At 49.0% G+C, this 17,230-nt stretch overlaps 1 protein-coding gene across 2 annotated transcripts in view; it reads left to right on the top strand.

Annotated features, from left to right (window-relative positions):
- The window catches only part of HUNK (hormonally up-regulated Neu-associated kinase), a 106,444-nt gene that overhangs the window by 85,742 nt on the left and 3,472 nt on the right, over positions 1-17,230 (top strand). For both annotated transcript variants that reach the window (XM_077878989.1, XM_077878988.1), the window contains exons 7-10: positions 1,464-1,626; positions 6,022-6,105; positions 11,663-11,710; positions 16,225-16,405. In XM_077878989.1, coding sequence (XP_077735115.1) covers positions 1,464-1,626; positions 6,022-6,105; positions 11,663-11,710; positions 16,225-16,405 — 476 coding nt within the window. The remainder of the gene's footprint in view (positions 1-1,463; positions 1,627-6,021; positions 6,106-11,662; positions 11,711-16,224; positions 16,406-17,230) is intronic.

Below are 17,230 nucleotides of genomic sequence, written 5' to 3' on the forward strand. Positions count from 1 at the left end.
CCAACTTACCCTTTTGTATCATTATGAAGCTATTCTGTGTGGTTTCCCGGGGTGTTATGGTCTGAGGTCCCATAACAAAAATGTCCTTGGACCCTTGGTGCAGTGTTGGCGGGCTACAGAGCTCTAGGGCTAGATGTCCTTGCCTTGCCTTCTGCTCAGAGTGCCCTATTTATAGCTCCCTGAAGGGATTTAGAATGTTCTATTTGGTGATGAAGCCCCTACTACCATCACACACACACACTATACTCCTCAGCCTGCTTTCTTGTTCTCCATAGCCTTCCTCGTGTCTATTTATATGAGAGCTGCTGAGTGTAGACGTCTAGCATCTAGACCCTGAGCCAGGCTACCAGGGTTTGCATTCAGAGGCTGCTCCTTCCTGCCTGTGTAACCTAGAGCAAGTCACTTTAAGCTGTGGGCCTCAGTTTCTTCCATCTGTAACATAGGGATAATAGTAGTTCCTACTCATAAGATTGTCCTGAAGACTAAATGAATTTACTTCCTCTGTTCCCCACTGGAATGTAGTCTCCACGAGACAGGGACTTGTGGAAGGAATGATTAAATGAATGAGTGGATGAGTGGATACATGAATGGCAGGCATGTATTTCTTCCTAAGGAGTTTATCTTCATAATACTCCTGTGAAGAAGCTTTGATCTATCCTCTGAGAGCACCCCACTTTATAGCCAAGCCCCTAATTCCCTCTTTATGAACGTGGGATCGCACGCTGTTTCTTTAAACACAGTCTGGGTTGGCCCCTAAATGTGCTCCATTCCCAGCCCAACTTACACCCAACTCAAGTGTAGGTTCTACCCATGTCCAATAAACACATTTTTAGAAAAGAATGCCAGATTGTAAAGAAATTTGAGGGTCATTGGGGGAAATTTGAATATAATCTAGATATTAGAGAATCCTAAGAAATTATTTAAAAATTATTAAATTATTGGGTGTGTGGACAGTATTGGGATTCTGCAGGAGATGTCCTTGGATCTTAAAGGTGCACACTGGGCTGTGTAAGAAAGAAAGGTCATGATGTCTGTGATTTAAAATACTTGAGCACTAAATAAGCTAACAAATAAATAAATAAATGAAGAAAATAGGGCCACTGTGTTAACAGTGGTGGATTCCGGTGTTGGGTGCACAAAGGGTACTTACACTATTCTCACTACTTTTCTGTGTGTGTGAAATCGTTCCTAATAGCAAGTCAAGTGAATGAATGGATGGATGGATGGATGGATGGATGGATGGATGGATGGATGGGTAGATGGATGGGTGGATGGATGGATGGATGGATGGATGGGTGGATGGGTGGATGGGTGGATGGATGGACACTTTTTCCATAGGGGCCCTGGTTGGTGGTGGTGGAGAGGGGGTACTTTGTGCCTCCATGTTTGTGAGCATCCCTGAGGGGGCCCCAGAGCCTCTCAGTGGAGATGGAGAGGTGACAGGTTCTCGCTGTCCTGTGCAGGATTTCCCTGGAGGACCTGAGCCCGAGTGTGGTGCTTCACATGACGGAGAAGCTGGGCTATAAGAACAGTGACGTGATCAACACTGTGCTCTCCAACCGTGCCTGCCACATCCTTGCCATCTACTTCCTCTTAAACAAGAAACTCGAGCGCTATTTGTCAGGGGTGAGTGGGGCCCTAGTGGCAGTTTTGCTCTGCTCGCTGTGGAAAAAGGAGCTCTTACACCTAGAGTATTTCTCACTTGCTGACACTTGATCTGAGCTGTTAATTTAAATTAGTGGGAGGCTGAGTTTCTGAATGTGGGATAAAATAGTAGCCAAACCTGCTTCTCAGGTAGCTAGTGCTTTTTATCTGAGGTGTTTTTCAAATATCCTCCCACAGAGTGAAGCCCTGGGCAGCTCTATGAGAGACTCAAGCCACTTTTCCCTTCAGTTTCTCTGTTGCCTTTTCTGTCTACCTCTTAGCTCCTTGGGTTCCCATGGTAAAGGTGTTGGGGACTTCTGTGGTCATAAATGTTGGGGGGCAGTGCCTCTCGGGCGATTTCATCCCTGAAGCCTGATTTATGAGGAGGCCATTATTTATCTTTACTTCTCTGGAAAGTAAAAATGAAATGGTGCTTTACTGGCTTGATCCCTGGTGCCTTCAGTCCGGGCATCAGAGGGTACAGGTGTCCTGTGCCACAGATGAGGTACAGCTGGGAGTCCTGCAAGCCGGAGGTGGGTTAGTGGTTCCCTCATGCCTGGGTCACCTTTGTCCTCTGCCACAGGCAGTTCATATATGCCTGGGGAAGGGATTTCCGTGCTTCGGTATCTAGCTGTGACTAAATCATCTCTCTCCACTTAAAAATAATTCTGTGTAGAAAACTTGATCAAAAGCAGTATGGTTCTCTATACCACTCCTGTTTCTCCTACTCGGAGTAGTGGAGACTGGCCAGTTCTAACAGGAAGTCCACTGGGTAGAGAAATTCAGAATTGTCAAGGTGCCTGTTGGAGATTTGATTGCAAATCCACTGTCATGAAGGGTGACCCTCACCCTATGTGTGTATATGGCACCTTGAGATCTGATGATGTGGGGCTATCACTGTTAGGAAGAAATTCATTTATTTTTTATTAATTTTTAAAAATTTTTGCTTATTTATTCATGAGAGACAGACAGAGAGAGGCAGAGACACAGGCAGAGGGAGAAGCAGGCTCCCTGTAGGAAGCCTGATGCGGGACTCGATCCCAGGACCCCGGGATCACGGCCTGAGCCAAAGGCAGGGGCGCTCCACCACTGAGCCACCCAGGTGCCCCTAGGAAGACATTTAGAAAACAGAACATGAAGAACTTATAGAGTTTTGTTCAGTGCTTTTTAACTTTTTTTTCAGTGTAATTTAAAGTCATGTGATAGCCAACGCAGTGTTTCACAAAATTCCACTAAACAATAGGCTTAGAAGCCTTTTGTGAGGCTTTTGTGTTAGAGCTAAAGATGGAAATCCACCTACAATTGGGGAAATGCTATTCTCCCTGCTGTGGCAGAAATGATCACACAATAACGCCCAGAAGACGAGATGGTCCGAGGGCATCTCTTTAGTAAATTGATTTGGGAGATGTGTAGAAAACATTGCTGAATAGAAGAAGCAGCTCATCGGGAGGTTTGTTAAATAGTTGGATGAGCGTGCAGATGTTTCTAAGCTGACTCAGCTTAGGGAATTTGCTGGATTTTGCTCCAACAGTTGAAATTATCCACAGAAGTACTTTTTGGGTGAATCGCCAAAGGAAAGATGTACACCAGGAGAAACATTCTCAACAGTAGAAGGCTTTTAAAAATAAGAGCAGTGTTTTTTTATGGGATAAAATGTGCCCTGTATAAGCAGTGATGGGATGACACTTCCGATAGGGACAGATATGCAGCTTTGACACTAGATGTTAGAGATGGTGTCACAGTTACAGGAAAGCTACTGCAGGAGAGAAGTTGGGGCCAGAAAGACAGCACCTTTGATGTGGTTTTTTTTTTTTAATATTTATTGATTTATTTGAGAAAGAGTGTGCATGTACATGAGTGCCTCGGGGAAGGGCAGAGGGAAAGAGAGTCAAGTAGATTCCAAGCTGAGTATGCAGCCTGATGCAGGGCTCGACCTCACAATTCTGAAATCAGGACCTAAGCCGAAAACAAGAGTTGGACACTTAACCGACTGTGCCACCCAGGTGCCCTAACACATTGTATTTTTTATATCATTTTATTATGTGATAGGAGTCAGAAAATCTCTTGTGCTGTGTCCAGGTTCTCTATTCTCTTGCAACGATGAACTTAAAAGATATTGGGCTCAAAGCTGCTTCCCATTTCCCCCCTTTTTTTTTTAAGATTTTATTTATTTATTTGAAAGAGAGAGAGAGTACAGTGGGAGGGGCCAAGGGAGAGGGAGAAGCAGGTTCCCTACTAAGTGGGGACCCTGACACTGGGCTCCATCCCAAGACCCCGGGAATCATGACCTGAGCCAAAGGCAGATAGATAACCAACTGAGCCACCCAGGCACCACCCATTTCTTTTTAATAAGAAGACCTCATGCCTCATGTTTCTTGTTTATTGTATCCCTTTAAATTCCTATTTGATCTATGTTTTATAATGTGTGTCGTATGTTAGTACAGTGGCGTATGCTTCTAGCTATAAATATGCATGTACTGTAGGTGCCTTCCTATACCTTTTTCACTTATATGGGATTCAAGGTCACACCATTTGGGGACCACTGTGGTAGAAGTTAGTAGTGAAGAATATAAATAGCTGTCAAGTAAAAGGGAACAAAAGAGGATCAACATGCTGATTTTTTTTTTCGAATGAAGTCTGTTGTTCAAATTAGTTTTAAAATTAGTTTTAAAAAAAGTGTCTCCATGAAGCTGACTATAAAATTCACAATTCCATATTTAAAGGATGAAATTGCTACTTTCCTAAATAAGCTAGCCTATTTCAACATTGTTTTGGCAGAACTTCTTTGGATGCCGATCGATTTATTTTTAAGTAATCTCTACACGCAACATGGGGCTTGAAATCACAACCCTGAGATCAAGAGTTGCATGTTCTACCAACTGAACCAGTGAGGCACCCCAAGGGACTTTATTATTTTTTAAAGGATTCATTTATTTTTAGACAGAGAGAGAGAGAGAGAAAGAGAGAAAACGCAGGGGCACGTGAGCAGGGGGAGGGGCAGAGGGAGAAGGAGAGAGAATCCCAAGCAGACTCCATACTGAGCGTGGAACCCGGCATGGAGCTTGACCTCCTGACCTTGAGATCAAGACCTGAGCCAAAACCAAGAGCCTGATGCTTAACTGACTGAGCCACTCAGGCACCCTGGGACTTTCAGTTTTAAAATATTTTCTTTCCTCTGTCCACCTCCACATCTACAGATACAAACTTTGGTTACTCACACTCTTCCTAAACAATCCCTGATGCTCTTAGGCTGTGTCTTGTTTGTCATTGTTTCTTGCCATCTGCTTGTTCTGCTCTTCCGCTCTGCCCAGCATCGGGGTGGCATGCAAGTGTGGCAAAGCTGGGCTTGGCTTTGTTTACTGAGCATGTTCCCTGGAAACTCAGTGAGTGTAGTTCTCGCTGGACAAGGTTTTTACTTTATTGTGTCTGTTTTGCACTTAACCCTTCAATCATGGGGCGTACCTGGTCTGAGAACCAATGCCTAGGCGAGGGGCTGCTTTTAACTCGAGTGAATTGATCCCTGCAAACAGCTGCAGCTGGTCTGCTCCGTAATTTCCACACATCGCTGATTTAATTGCACAGTACGCACTGTCCTAACTATTAATCTCATCAACCAATTACCTAGCAACCCATGTGTAATTTTAAAACCAAAACTAGTGAATGAAAAAGTAAAATACATATCTTAATTATTTGCCATTTCTCCCTTTTGTCTCCCAGTTCTCATTTCTTCTTCCTAAAACCAAGAAGTGTGGATTTTGTGTGGGAGCCTTTAAGGCCACTCCGTGAATATCTGTTGGTTGGTAAATTAATTAGTCATTTAATTTGCCCGTCTCCAGACAGGATCGCACCTTAGTCATGCACCTACATCTCTTAGATAACAGTTTTCCATCATCTTTAAACTGTATTATGAATGTGCTGTGACTCACTGGGTGGGCAGGCAGACGAGGGCTGTTTTTCAATAAGCCAATAAGCAAGATCTATATCCTGTTTAGCAGGTCAATAAAATAAGTTATTCTTTCTAGCTCACATAATTGGTTTCTGCTTTCACATCTTAGAGTAGACTTCATTGCACGGATGAAAAAAACTGAGACCAGCAAGGAGTGGCGACGTGCCCAGGACTAACTGGCCCTGTCCTGCCAGAGCCAGTAACAGAAGTCAGCTGCCTGGCCCTGGGTCTGGGGCTCTCCCAGAGGCCCACATCCTGCCTGCAGGCCACCCTCGGACGAGGCTTTGCATCACAATTAACTGGCTTGCCAACCACTTTGGGCACTTTCTCAGCCAAGTGCTGGTTTGAAAATTAATGACTGCTTAGTGGATGTTTCTATTTCCTGTGAGTTAAGCCCTGCTTTTTTCCCCTCCTTCTCCTCTGACATCCAGAAATCTGACATCCAGGACAGCGTTTGCTACAAGACCCAGCTCTACCAGATAGAAAAGTGCAGGCCCACCAAGGAGCCCTATGAGGTGAGTGACCCCCCAGAGCAAAAGCCAGGTTTGCTTAGGAAGAGTGGATTTCCATTTTGAGAGCAGAATGGAAAGGAAACCAATGATTGTGGGACAAAAGACAAATACTTACTTGCTTAAATGAGTCTCCCCCAAAATGGTTTACAGTCAAGCCACTATCAGTTTGATTCTGGTTCTCAGCTGTGGCCATGCATTAGAGTCATTGGGGAGCATTTTTTTTAAAGACTTTATTTATTTATTCATGAGACACAGAGAGAGAGAGAGAGAGAGAGAGAGAGAGAGAGGGGCAAAGACACAGAGGGAAAAGCAGGCTCCATGCAGGAGCCCGATGTGGGACTCAATCCCGGGACTCCAGGATCACGTCCTGGGCTGAGGGCAGGCACTAAACCACGGAGCCACCCAGGGATCTCCACCTAGGAGCATTTAAACATCTGAATGCCCAGACTGCACCTCAGACCACTTCCCCTGAATCTCATGTCTCAGGGCAGGGGAGCTGAAGGGCGGAGGGGCAGTGGGGGGGAGGGGTGTCAGTATTTTTAAAGCTCCCTGGCTGATTCCATTGAGTGGCCAAGGTTGGAAACCATTGTCAGGGCTTCAAAAGATAAAAGGGAGATGCTCAAAAATATGCATGAGTGTAACACTTGGCACCAGAAGGAGACAGTAAAATGAAGGACAGGGAAAGGTTTTGGGGGAAAGCAAGCTTTTCCAGGCACCTGTTCCTGGCAACTTGATGCTACATAGTGCATAACTAAGAGAAAATACCAAGATTCTTTGATTTCAGAGTAAAAACTGGTATCATGTGGCAAGTGGTACCAAATACGTGCTTGTGAAGAGACTGTGCCTGGGAAAGCCGGATCCCGGGCGAGGGGCACAGGGTGAGGGTGCCCCCCCACCCACCCTTCCAGGACTCCTCACTCAGCACTTAGATGCAGCTCCTTTGCCTTCTCCCCAATTTTCCCGGGAATCTGCTTGATTTCCCCTCCAGAGCCTCTGCCGCGTGTCCCCGGAATGGTTCCATTTGATCAAAAGGGGAGCCTTCCTCCGTGCCCTGCATGAGGCCTGCCCGCTTCCCGCTTCCCTTTACGGATCAGTTTACATCCTGATTGCACGAGCAGGGCTTGACCCCAGGGAAGGCAGTTCTTCCCGGGTTTTTCTTGAGCAAAGGCTGAGTGAGGCCATGGATGGTGACTGAGCATCGTGCCAGGCTCCTCGACAGCGACGGGGAGCACCGGGGCATGGCCCAGGCCAGTCCAGTGACACAGGTGACAGGAGAGCCGAGCTACCAGGCACCATGTGTAGATGTGACGGGAGCCAGGGGAAGGCCAGGCCTGAGCATCGAGGTAGGGCAGGATGAGTGGCACGGCTGTCGCATCTGGGCACAGCCAAGGGACGGTGAGATTGAAGGCGATGGAGAGGAGGAGCCCCCTGCACCCCAGCCAAGGAAACCAGCAGGGATGACAGGGGCGGCCTGGGAGCGTGCAGGAGACACTGCAGGGAGTGGCGGCAGGGAGACCATGGGAAAGGTCACGTCTAAAATGGTCAGTGGTGTCGGCTGAGCAGTTAGCTGTCCTGGGGGTCTAACAGGGACCGGCTCGTGGGAGTGGCAAAAGCAAAAAGAGATTGCATGGGTTTCAGAAGAGGAAGAAGGGAAGTGAAGACAGTGAGCGTAGACCTCTCTGTTGGTGGCTCTGACAGTGAAGAGCAGGAGAGGCCATGCCATGGCCCCTGCTGGAAGGATGCCGGGGTTGGGGAGGATCGAGGGCAGGGAAATTGGGGGGAACTCCAGGGATGGCTGGGGCTGGGGGTGGGGGCTTAGCCTTGACCCCAGGCTGGAGGCCTCCTTCCTCTGAACCAGGCTGCAGCACCAGCATGATGAGGATGGGGATAAGCTGGGGGGGTGGGGGGTGGCAGTGCATCAAGGCTGAGCTGCAAGCCCATGCATGGCTTTCAGGCTGAGGGCAGGAGGGTCCCCTGAGCTCCAGAGCCCTCCGGCTAATTGCTCACTGTGTGAACGAGGGTCTCTAATCCGGCGTGCCCAGAACCCCCCCGGCCCCCAGTGTCTGTCTCTAAATGGCATCCCTACCCCTCAGTACAGAGCAGAAATCCAGGAGTTACTCTTCCTCACCCCTGGAGCAGGTTATGCCGGCTTGACTCCTAAACCTCTCAAACCCTGTCCGGCCCCTCCATCCCTATCCATCCCAGCCCTGGATGTCTGCTACAGCTCTAACGGGTTGCCCCCCCCTCCCCCCATGAATGCCTGGCTCTCACCTCTCCATATGCCAGCCGGAGCTGAGCCGTCCACACTCAGATGGGATCCCATCGCTTCCCTGCTCCAAACCTTCGAAGGCTTCCTTAACCTGGAAGGCAAAGTTGGTACCATGGCCACTGGATTAGACTGGCATCTGCTTGCCTCTCCAGCCTTGTCCCCCGGACCCCACATGCCACCCAGCTTCTAGCTGTATGCTCAGTCCCACGGGGCCTCCAGACTTATGTGCTCTCTTGGCTGCCAGCACTGTGCACACCCTGTCCCCTCTTCCAGAATGTTCCCCTCACCTCTCTTTGCTGAGTGATATCTTCTACCTTCAGATTCCAAGGCAGGGTCAGTTCCTCCTGGATCCCTGCCATTCTCTGTGCTCAACCTTTGGTCCCGGCTCTCCACAGGCCATCATGCCCCATTCTGCATCCTTGAGCTTGTCCCATTTGCACATTTTGTTTGCACGGGAGTGTCTGACCCACACCTCTCTCCCACTCTGGACCCTGATTTCCAGAAGAGCAGAGACCTCATCCCTTTTGCTCCTCACGATATCCCTAGAATCTGCATGATGCCTGGCACGTGGTAGGTGCTCAGCAAATATTTGCCAAATGAACACATGAAAGAATCAAATGGACCTTGACCTGGGTCTCCAGGTAGAATTGGGACCATAAGGGGAGAAGGTGGAATGATCCAGGTGGGACACCTCGCTTGACTGATGCCAGGGTGAGTGCACACCTGCAGCCTAGCACCCATGTCCCATCATCGTTACCAGGTGTCCGTGCCCTAAGGCAGGCAGGGACATCTCCTGGTCACTTGCTCGGAGGTTGTCGCCTCAGCTGGGGTACAGAGGATGTAGGATTCACCATAAGACTCCCTTGCTTCTTGGTCTGCATCTGGCTTTTCTTTTTTTTTTAAGATTTTATTTATTTATTGGACAGAGAGAGAGAGAGAGATTGAGCACACAAGCAGGAGGAGCAGGTAAGGGAGAGAGAGAAGCAGACTCTCACTGAGCAGGAAGTTCAATGGTGGGGGGCTCCATCCCAGGACCCTGGGATCATGACCTGAGCCATAGGTAGACCTGTAACTGACTGAGCCACCCAGGTGCCCCTGCATTTGACTCAAGCAACTCAAGTAACAGCACCCACAGGTGCACCAAGTGGCCTCTGAGCCACTTTGCTGACGCCTGTGTCCGTGGTTGCCTTGTGATTGTTTGAGAGCGTCTGTGATGGGAAAGGGGCCCCCCCCTTTTTTTTTCACCCAGATCATTTTTCTCAGGTGATTATCTCATTTGGCCTGAAAACACACAGCAAGCGTCTTAAACATTTGTTGAAATATTTAACAGTTAGGGTTTAAACAAGAACACTAATGGGAAAAGAGCATTTCAATTTTCTATGATCCATTTGTTTTCTCCAAACGGTAGTGGTACTTGGACTAATTAAATTACAGGCCATTACTAGATTATCCAACCCGCCTCTGTTGGAACCCGGGGAATGGAGTGGGGCCAGTTAGAAAAAGTGTTCGGAGGATCTGAAAGGGCCCAGAGTTTCTAGGTAAAAGCCCACTCAGAGCCTTTGTGGGCTTCTTTGCAGTTGCCATCAGCTGGTCCAGGAGAAGACACCAGGAGGTGGATGGGCTTCAGGTCGCACACAAGCTGGCCAGGGAGGTGGCTCCATGATGTGTCCCTGCCCCGGGAGGGAGTGTGGCCCCTTCTTTCTTAGTCCCAGTTCTTTTTCTCCTAGGAGACAAAGAGCTGAATTAAATTGAAAAAACTTCCCCCTTGGGATCACAGTGCTGTTCTTGTATGACTTCACTAACTTCCTTGAAAAGGTGGCAAATATGTCTGTAAAAGTGGGACACATGTCTCATCTAAGAACACCTCGAGCATGTGCTCCGGGGATTCCTTTCCCTGAAAAAATAAATAAATAAATAAAATAAAAAATAAAATAAAATAAAATAAAATAAAATAAAATAATAAAATAAAATAAAATAAAATAATAAAATAAAATAAAAAAATAAAAAATAAAATAAAATAAATAAAAAAATAAAAATAAAAATAAAAATAGGCCCTGGAGGATAGTGGGGTGGAGGAGGGGCAGTCATCATTTTCCCACTGGCTTATTAAATAAAACCCCATAGAACCAGAGGCTGTTTTTGTTAAAATCTTTGGAAAATAAAAAAAAAAGGTGAATGTCCAGAGCAATGCAAAATCGAGCTCAGAGGGCTTCTCTGTAGAGCAGAGTCACGTGGCAGCCTTGGAAGAGTGTCGTGCAGGGGGCTGGCAGGGGGATCGGATCAGCCTGCCGGGGCTGCCGTCCCGTCACACAGCGTCACACCGAGGGTGGCTCACCCGGCCGTGATTCACCATCTCTCAGTTCCAGAGGCCAGAAGTCCGAGATCAAGCCTGGTTCCCTTCCAGGGCTGTGAGGGGAGAACCTGTCCTGTGCCACCTGGCTGCAGGGATCTTTGGGGTCCCCCACTTTGGGCTTCCTCGGCTTATAGCACTGTCCTGATCTTCTCTGTGTGTGCATCTCTGCGCCAGTTTCCCCCTTTTTTTATGAGAATACCAGTCCCATTGCATTGGGGCTGGACGACCTCTGTAAAGGTGACTGCCCGACAGGCCCCCTCCTCAAGGGCAAAGGACAGTGTGCTTTCCCACGCCCTCCCCGCCCCCCCCAAGCCTCAAAGTGGACACGATCGGCCTGTCCTAACCCTGTCTTCCACGAAGGTCACATTGTGAGGTCCTGGGGATTATGAATTCGGGGGGAATGCAATTCAACCCATCCCAGGGGCAATAACTTTAAAGGTAAGATATTAAAATGTTCGCTTGGCGTCTGTGTCAAACCTAGGCAACTTGTAAAAATAAAGTTTGGAATCAGATCAGACCATCTGTGCTGTTGGAAATCAGAATGGTAGTTACCTTTGGGGACTGGGAGAGGACAGGGGTGGGGGTGGGAGGGATTTCCAGGTGCTGCCAGTTGGGTTCTGTATCTTGATCTGGGTGCTGCTTTCAGGCATGTTTTGGTTCTTGGAGAAAATGCACTGATTGAACCGCTTCCTCACCAGTAGAGCATTCCCTCGTTGTGTGTCTTAGATTTTAATAAAAAACTTACCTAGAAAAGCTATTCAGTGCATGAATTAGAACACCTGCTGCCGACGTGCATGATGGTTTAGGAGTTTGGTTTCTTGCCTCTAAACATTGAAACCAATCATTCTCAATCAGAGCTGCAAGTGATAGGGGATAGAGTTTCGGGGATAAACAGCAGGTACAGCTTCTTAAATTGTTGTAAATGTTGCTTTTCATAGGCCTCCCTGGACACCTGGACAAGAGACCTTGAATTCCATGCTGTGCAGGTAAGAGCTTGGGGGGTTATGATGGATTAGTCTGAGTTCTCCAGGGAGAACCAACAAACTGTGTGTGTGCATGTGTCTCATGCTTGGATACCCAGGGAAGAGTGGATGTACCAGCTCAGTCCCAAGGCCTTCTGGAAGCAGAATTCCTTCTTCCTCAGAACACTTCTGTCTTTTTCTCTTGTGGCCTTCAACTGATTACATAAGGCCCACCCATATTGTGGAGGGTCATCCTCTTTACTCAAAGCCACATCTTAAAAAAAATACCCTCACAACAACATCTAGATTGCTGTTGGATCAAACACTGGGCACCATGGCCTAGTCACGTTGACACTTGAAATTCACGTCTCTGCTCAGGGCTCTGGATTCTACAGACCCCCCACCCCCCCACTCAGTCCTGAATTAGAATGCAGGATCCAAAATGAGTGGGTTTATCAGAATCCCCTCAGATCAGACTGGTGCTTTCTATGTTTAGTTGACCATTTTTTTATTGTCTTGCCTTTCTGCGTTCGTGCATCTACCTGTATGAGAAGTGAGCCTTGCAGCAGTCCAGAGCTTCAGGGGCCTCACTTAGGAACCGAGCCCTCTTTTTCTCAACTCTGTTGTGTTTTTCCTGTGACAGATTCAGTTCTCTGTGACTTTCCCAAAGCCACCAGCAAGCACCATCCGGGCCCCTGGGCCATCCCAGGTGTTCCCTGTCCACACCCGGCTCTGATGTTCCAAATGATCAGATGAGGTTAGCTCATCCTCACAGGGACACCAGGCCTTCAGAAGAGGCCATGATGAGCTGGACTCGATAGTTCTACAAAGAAAACAACTTCAGCTCACCTCCAGACCCCAGGCTCTTCTGCTAAGCATTCTGCTCTGTGGTCAGCTTCCACCATGTGAGGGGCAGGGCAACTCTCCAGGGCAACAGTTCTCCCAGCAGCCTGGGGTGGTGAAGAGGTGTGGCTGCACCTGTGCTTTTCAGATCATGAAGCAGATAAGATGTGAGGCTCGTTTTTAATCCTTGAAGAGCATACTTGTGGTTGTAGATCGGAAGACACTTCTCTCAAGAGGAAGTGACTTGCTGAAGGTCACCCTGCTGCACCCGAGGACCAAAACTAGGGAGAAAGGGGGAGGAGTCCCACTCTGGAACCCAGGAGGCTGGAGTCCCAGAGACGAGTCTGAAGGGACCGGCCCTGGGGCTCAGCTCTCAGAGGCTGAGGACCTGCTTTTCCTCCTCCCACTCCCTGGCTGTCGGGCCTCTAGACCTCGCCCTCCAGGAGCCCAGTGCACCATTGCTCACTAGCTCTCTTCTGTCACACAGTCCTGACACTGAAAGAGCTTTGGGTAGACAGTCCAGTCCACATCTTCAAAGTGCCCAGCTTTGCAAATGACCATGCACACGTGCAGTGGGTGGAAAGTGGTTTAAAGGAAACCAGAAGCTGTTTCGTGGGGGGCTTGCTTGTGGGGCCTCATGGGGTCCCCTCTCTGATCTGCCTTGGGGAGTTTGGGGTGGGGGGCTGCGGTGGGTGTGGAGAGCGTGTGAGAATCAGAAGAAAGTCAAAGAGGCCGTGCAGGCAGCAGCATTGCTGGGAGGAGAGCGTGGGAGTGGGTGTAGGCATGCCGAAGGGGGAGCAGAGTGAGTCCCTCTGCAGATCTGTTTCTGTTACATAAAGCAGTGTAGCATCCTGCTCCCCGGAAGATCTCTTGTGGAGAAAATAGGGTGTGCAAATGGAAAGGTATACTTGGATGGTTGGCTGCATTTGGTCACCTGTGCTCAGGGGGCACTGAGACTGGCTGGGGGTACACAAACAGTTTCTCGTGTGGGCTGTTGACCCATCCACACGGACTGATCCAGCAGTTCTCCTCGGCCTGGATCTGTTGGGTGGTGAATTCTTGGTATCCCCCTAAGAAACGGGTCACCGTGAAATCACTCATTCTTTTGGGCTGGAGAAGGACGTTCTCCCAACAAAGGGGGCTTTGGGAGAAAACACCAGGGTGCAGGATTCTAGAATTAAGTTCTGCAAGGTGGCCCTAGCAGGTGTCCTCATTCCATTCCTCCCATCCTTCTACCGCTACAGTGGCTTTCTGTTTGATGCCAAATATCCCTTTGTCAGTTACCAGGAGAGATTTCTAGAGCCATCCTTGGGCTCTTTCTACAGAAAATTCATGCCTGGCACACCTCTCAGTGCTACTGCACTCTAGTTAGGTGGCAATACTGACCCCCAGAAACTGCTTCGGGATCCTTTGGCTTTTGAGAACCTAGAGAGTTGAGGAGGAGCCAAGATGAAGCCGTGAAGCCAGGCATTCCCCTAAAGAGTAGGGATCACAGAACACCCCAAAGGAAGCAGATCTCATCATTCTAGAAAACAGTCCTGAAAAGGAGGGAACTGCGATTTTGTCTTTTCTTCCAAAGACCGTTTTTTACAGTGTTTCATAGAAGTGCATTCGATTGCCTTTGTGCTGTTTAAAGTATAAACAGTAGAACTCGTGACTTTTCTCATAAAAACGGAGGGAGAAAGAACAGCACGAGAGGAGGAGATTTTTGCCAGACTTTTCAGGATGAGCCTGGCACATGCCCTCTGATGCTTGGGGCACGGGGAGTGTGAACGCTCACTCCCGTTGGCCTTAGGGGAGCAAAGTTAGGCTGTTGGCGTCTTCAGGGAAACAGGGAGAAGGAAATAGTGGAAGATCGTGGCCTTGACCGAGATGGGCTGGAGCAGACGTCCCGGTCCCCCTCCTTACCGTCCTGCATAATGACCTGGAGCGCAAGCCTCCTCTTGGGATCCCCGATGCCGACCTGGAGCCCTGGGGCCACAGCCTGGTCCCTGTCCCCCGCCAGCCCCAGTGTGGCTGCCTTGCTCTTGCCCGGCCCTGCCCCAGGCTTCCAGAAGGTGTGCGGAGGCAAGGGTGGAGAACACCCACTTTGTGGGAATCTGCGTTTTCACCCAGCTCCTGGGTGAATTATTTAACCGCTCCTGGCTGTTCCCTGGTCTTGTGAGAGAAGATGCCAGGTCTTGTTTTGTCGTGGGCCATGCTCTCAGGAGTAACCCCCGGCACCCCAAGTTCCCTCCCCAAAAAATCTCTGAGGACGCAGGGGAAGGAGTTTGCAGAGCTGTTTCTCCTTTCTTCCCCCTTAGCCCTCCACTGGGAACAGACTTGCAGCCCTAAGGAGCTGCGGCCCTCACGGTGACCACCCCCCCCCCCCCCCCCCGGCCTGGCACCCCCACTTGCAATTCTTCCCTGCCATCTTCTCCCACCCGCCAGCTGGGTGTAATGAACCCCAATCCATAAAAGCTTTGAAAATCCTCATTGGAAAGGGCTGTTAGAGCACCAGCAGAGGCTTCCTTAAGAAGCTTTTCAAGAGCATCAATGAAAAATGGATGAGCTCTCTTGAATTGCAAATGTTCTTAACATTTAAGGCAAACCTGTGAAACTGTCTTTTTTTTTCCCCCTCACTGGTGGTGGGGTCAGGAATTCAGTCACCTCTGTGAAACAGTAAACATCAAACACTCTTTAGGGCTAGAGAAGGAACGTCTGAGCTGAAGCACCCTTCCCAGAAGCTCGAACTTCATTCTCATTCAGTTTGGTTTTCACTGGCTTTTTTTGTTTTTTTTTTTTTCTGACATTTCAGTAACTATTTATTAAGCCTTCTCTTTGTGCCTGGCTTTATGCCAGAGGCTGTGGGGTTGAAACTACATAAAACAGTAAAATTCACTCCTGTCAAAGGGATTATAATACAGTTCAGTAAAAGCAAGACTTAGAGCAAAAATGGCCAAGTCGTGCCACTTTTAAGCGTATTGGCGAGGGCTCGCGTGACCAAGGATGCAGAAGGGTCAGAAACACCCAGGATGGCTCAGGGCCCTCTGGGCTTGCTGTCTACCTCCTTGGCTTGACTGAACGCACAGGAGTAGACGTGAAGATGGAAGTGGTTCCATTTCATTTGCAAAGTTGCCTTTGCAAAACCACTGCTGTGGGCAAAATCTTAGGCCTCTGCTTTAAAGATTTTTTTTTTTAATTTATTCATGAGAGACAGAGAGAGGCAAAAACATAGGCAGAGGGAGAAGCAGGCTCCCTCTGGGGAGCCTGGTGCTGGACTCCATCCCAGGACTCTGGGATCACACCCTGAGCCGAAGGCAAACCCTCAATTGCTGAGCCACCCAGGCGCCCCAGGTCCCTGCTTTAAATAAGACCATAGAATTCTAGAAGTCCGCATGCACTTTGCCTTTGTTCCTTCAGCTTGTTCTGGACCAGTTGACCTCCTAGGGGTGAGCTCGCCCTTGCTGGAGCACCTGGGAACAGTGCCGTGCAGGGAGCTGGGGATGATGGAAGCCTGCCTGTGGCCCAGGGAGAGGGAGGTGGGTCCCTGGAGCATCCGCCGGGCCTTAGCTGTCCTGTTGTTTGACACGCAGTTGAGAACAGAGATTTGAGAGGCTGGGCTTTCTCAGATCTACTTGGACGACTCTTCAAAGGGGAGCCACATTGTGTATTTTTGCGTGTGTCTGAGTACGTATGTTTACTTTGACTTGAAGGATGAAAAGCCCAAAGAACAAGAGAAAAGAGGAGATTTGCTTCATCGGCCGTTTTCCAAGAAGTTGGACAAGAACCTGCCCTCACACAAACAGCCCTCTCCCTCTCTCATCACACAAATTCAGAACACCAAAGCTCTGCTGAAGGACCGGAAGGCCCCCAAGTCTGGCTTCCCCGACAAAGGTGGGTCAGAAACACCCAGGATGGCTCAGGGCCCTCTGGGCTTGCTGTCTACCTCCTTGGCTTGACTGAATGCACAGGAGTAGACATGAAGATGGAAGTGGTTGCATTTCATTTGCAAAGTTGCCTTGGCTACCATCTAGGCCGCTGGTGTTGGGCTGCTCAGTCACTGTGTGTCCTTGGGTGGCTGTCTGGGCCCCTGGGGCACACACGATTCCTGTGCCCGTGGGAAAGCTGTGAGCATGCCCAAGGGAACCCAAGGACAGTCAAGGTCCAGACGGTGTGCTATCAGCCAGCTGGGCAAGCGGGGTTTGGGAAAGCAGAGGCAGGGCGCACTATATTGTGGGAGCAGAGACAGGGTATGTGGTATTGTGGGAGCAGAGATTGGGGCACAGATTATTTCAGGGATAGAGATTAGGATGCAGTAGAGACCGGGGTGCATAGTATTATGGAACAAGGGGCAGGTGTTGAGTTTTTTTTTTTTTTAAGGTTTTATTTACTTAAAAAAAAAAAAAGGTTTTATTTACTTATTCATGAGAGACACAGAGGCAGAGATACAGGTATAGGGAGAAGTAGGCTCCCCGCAGGGAGCCTGATGCAAGACTCGATCCCAGGACCCCCGGATCACAACCTGAGCCAAAGGCAGATGCTCAACCACTGAGCCACCCAGGCTCCCCTGTCCCTCTTTTATTCAAAGACTCATTGGCAGGGTCCAGAATTTTAAGCAACCAAAGGAGAACAGGTGTTAAGGTGGCGCCATGGGCAGGTTAGAACTTGGGAGGCCTCTTGTCACTGGCCTCAGGGGCTTGCTGTCCCCTCTGTCCTAGA

Source organism: Canis aureus, chromosome 30 (genome assembly GCF_053574225.1).
Source record: "Canis aureus isolate CA01 chromosome 30, VMU_Caureus_v.1.0, whole genome shotgun sequence".
NCBI classification, from domain to species: Eukaryota; Metazoa; Chordata; class Mammalia; order Carnivora; family Canidae; genus Canis; species Canis aureus.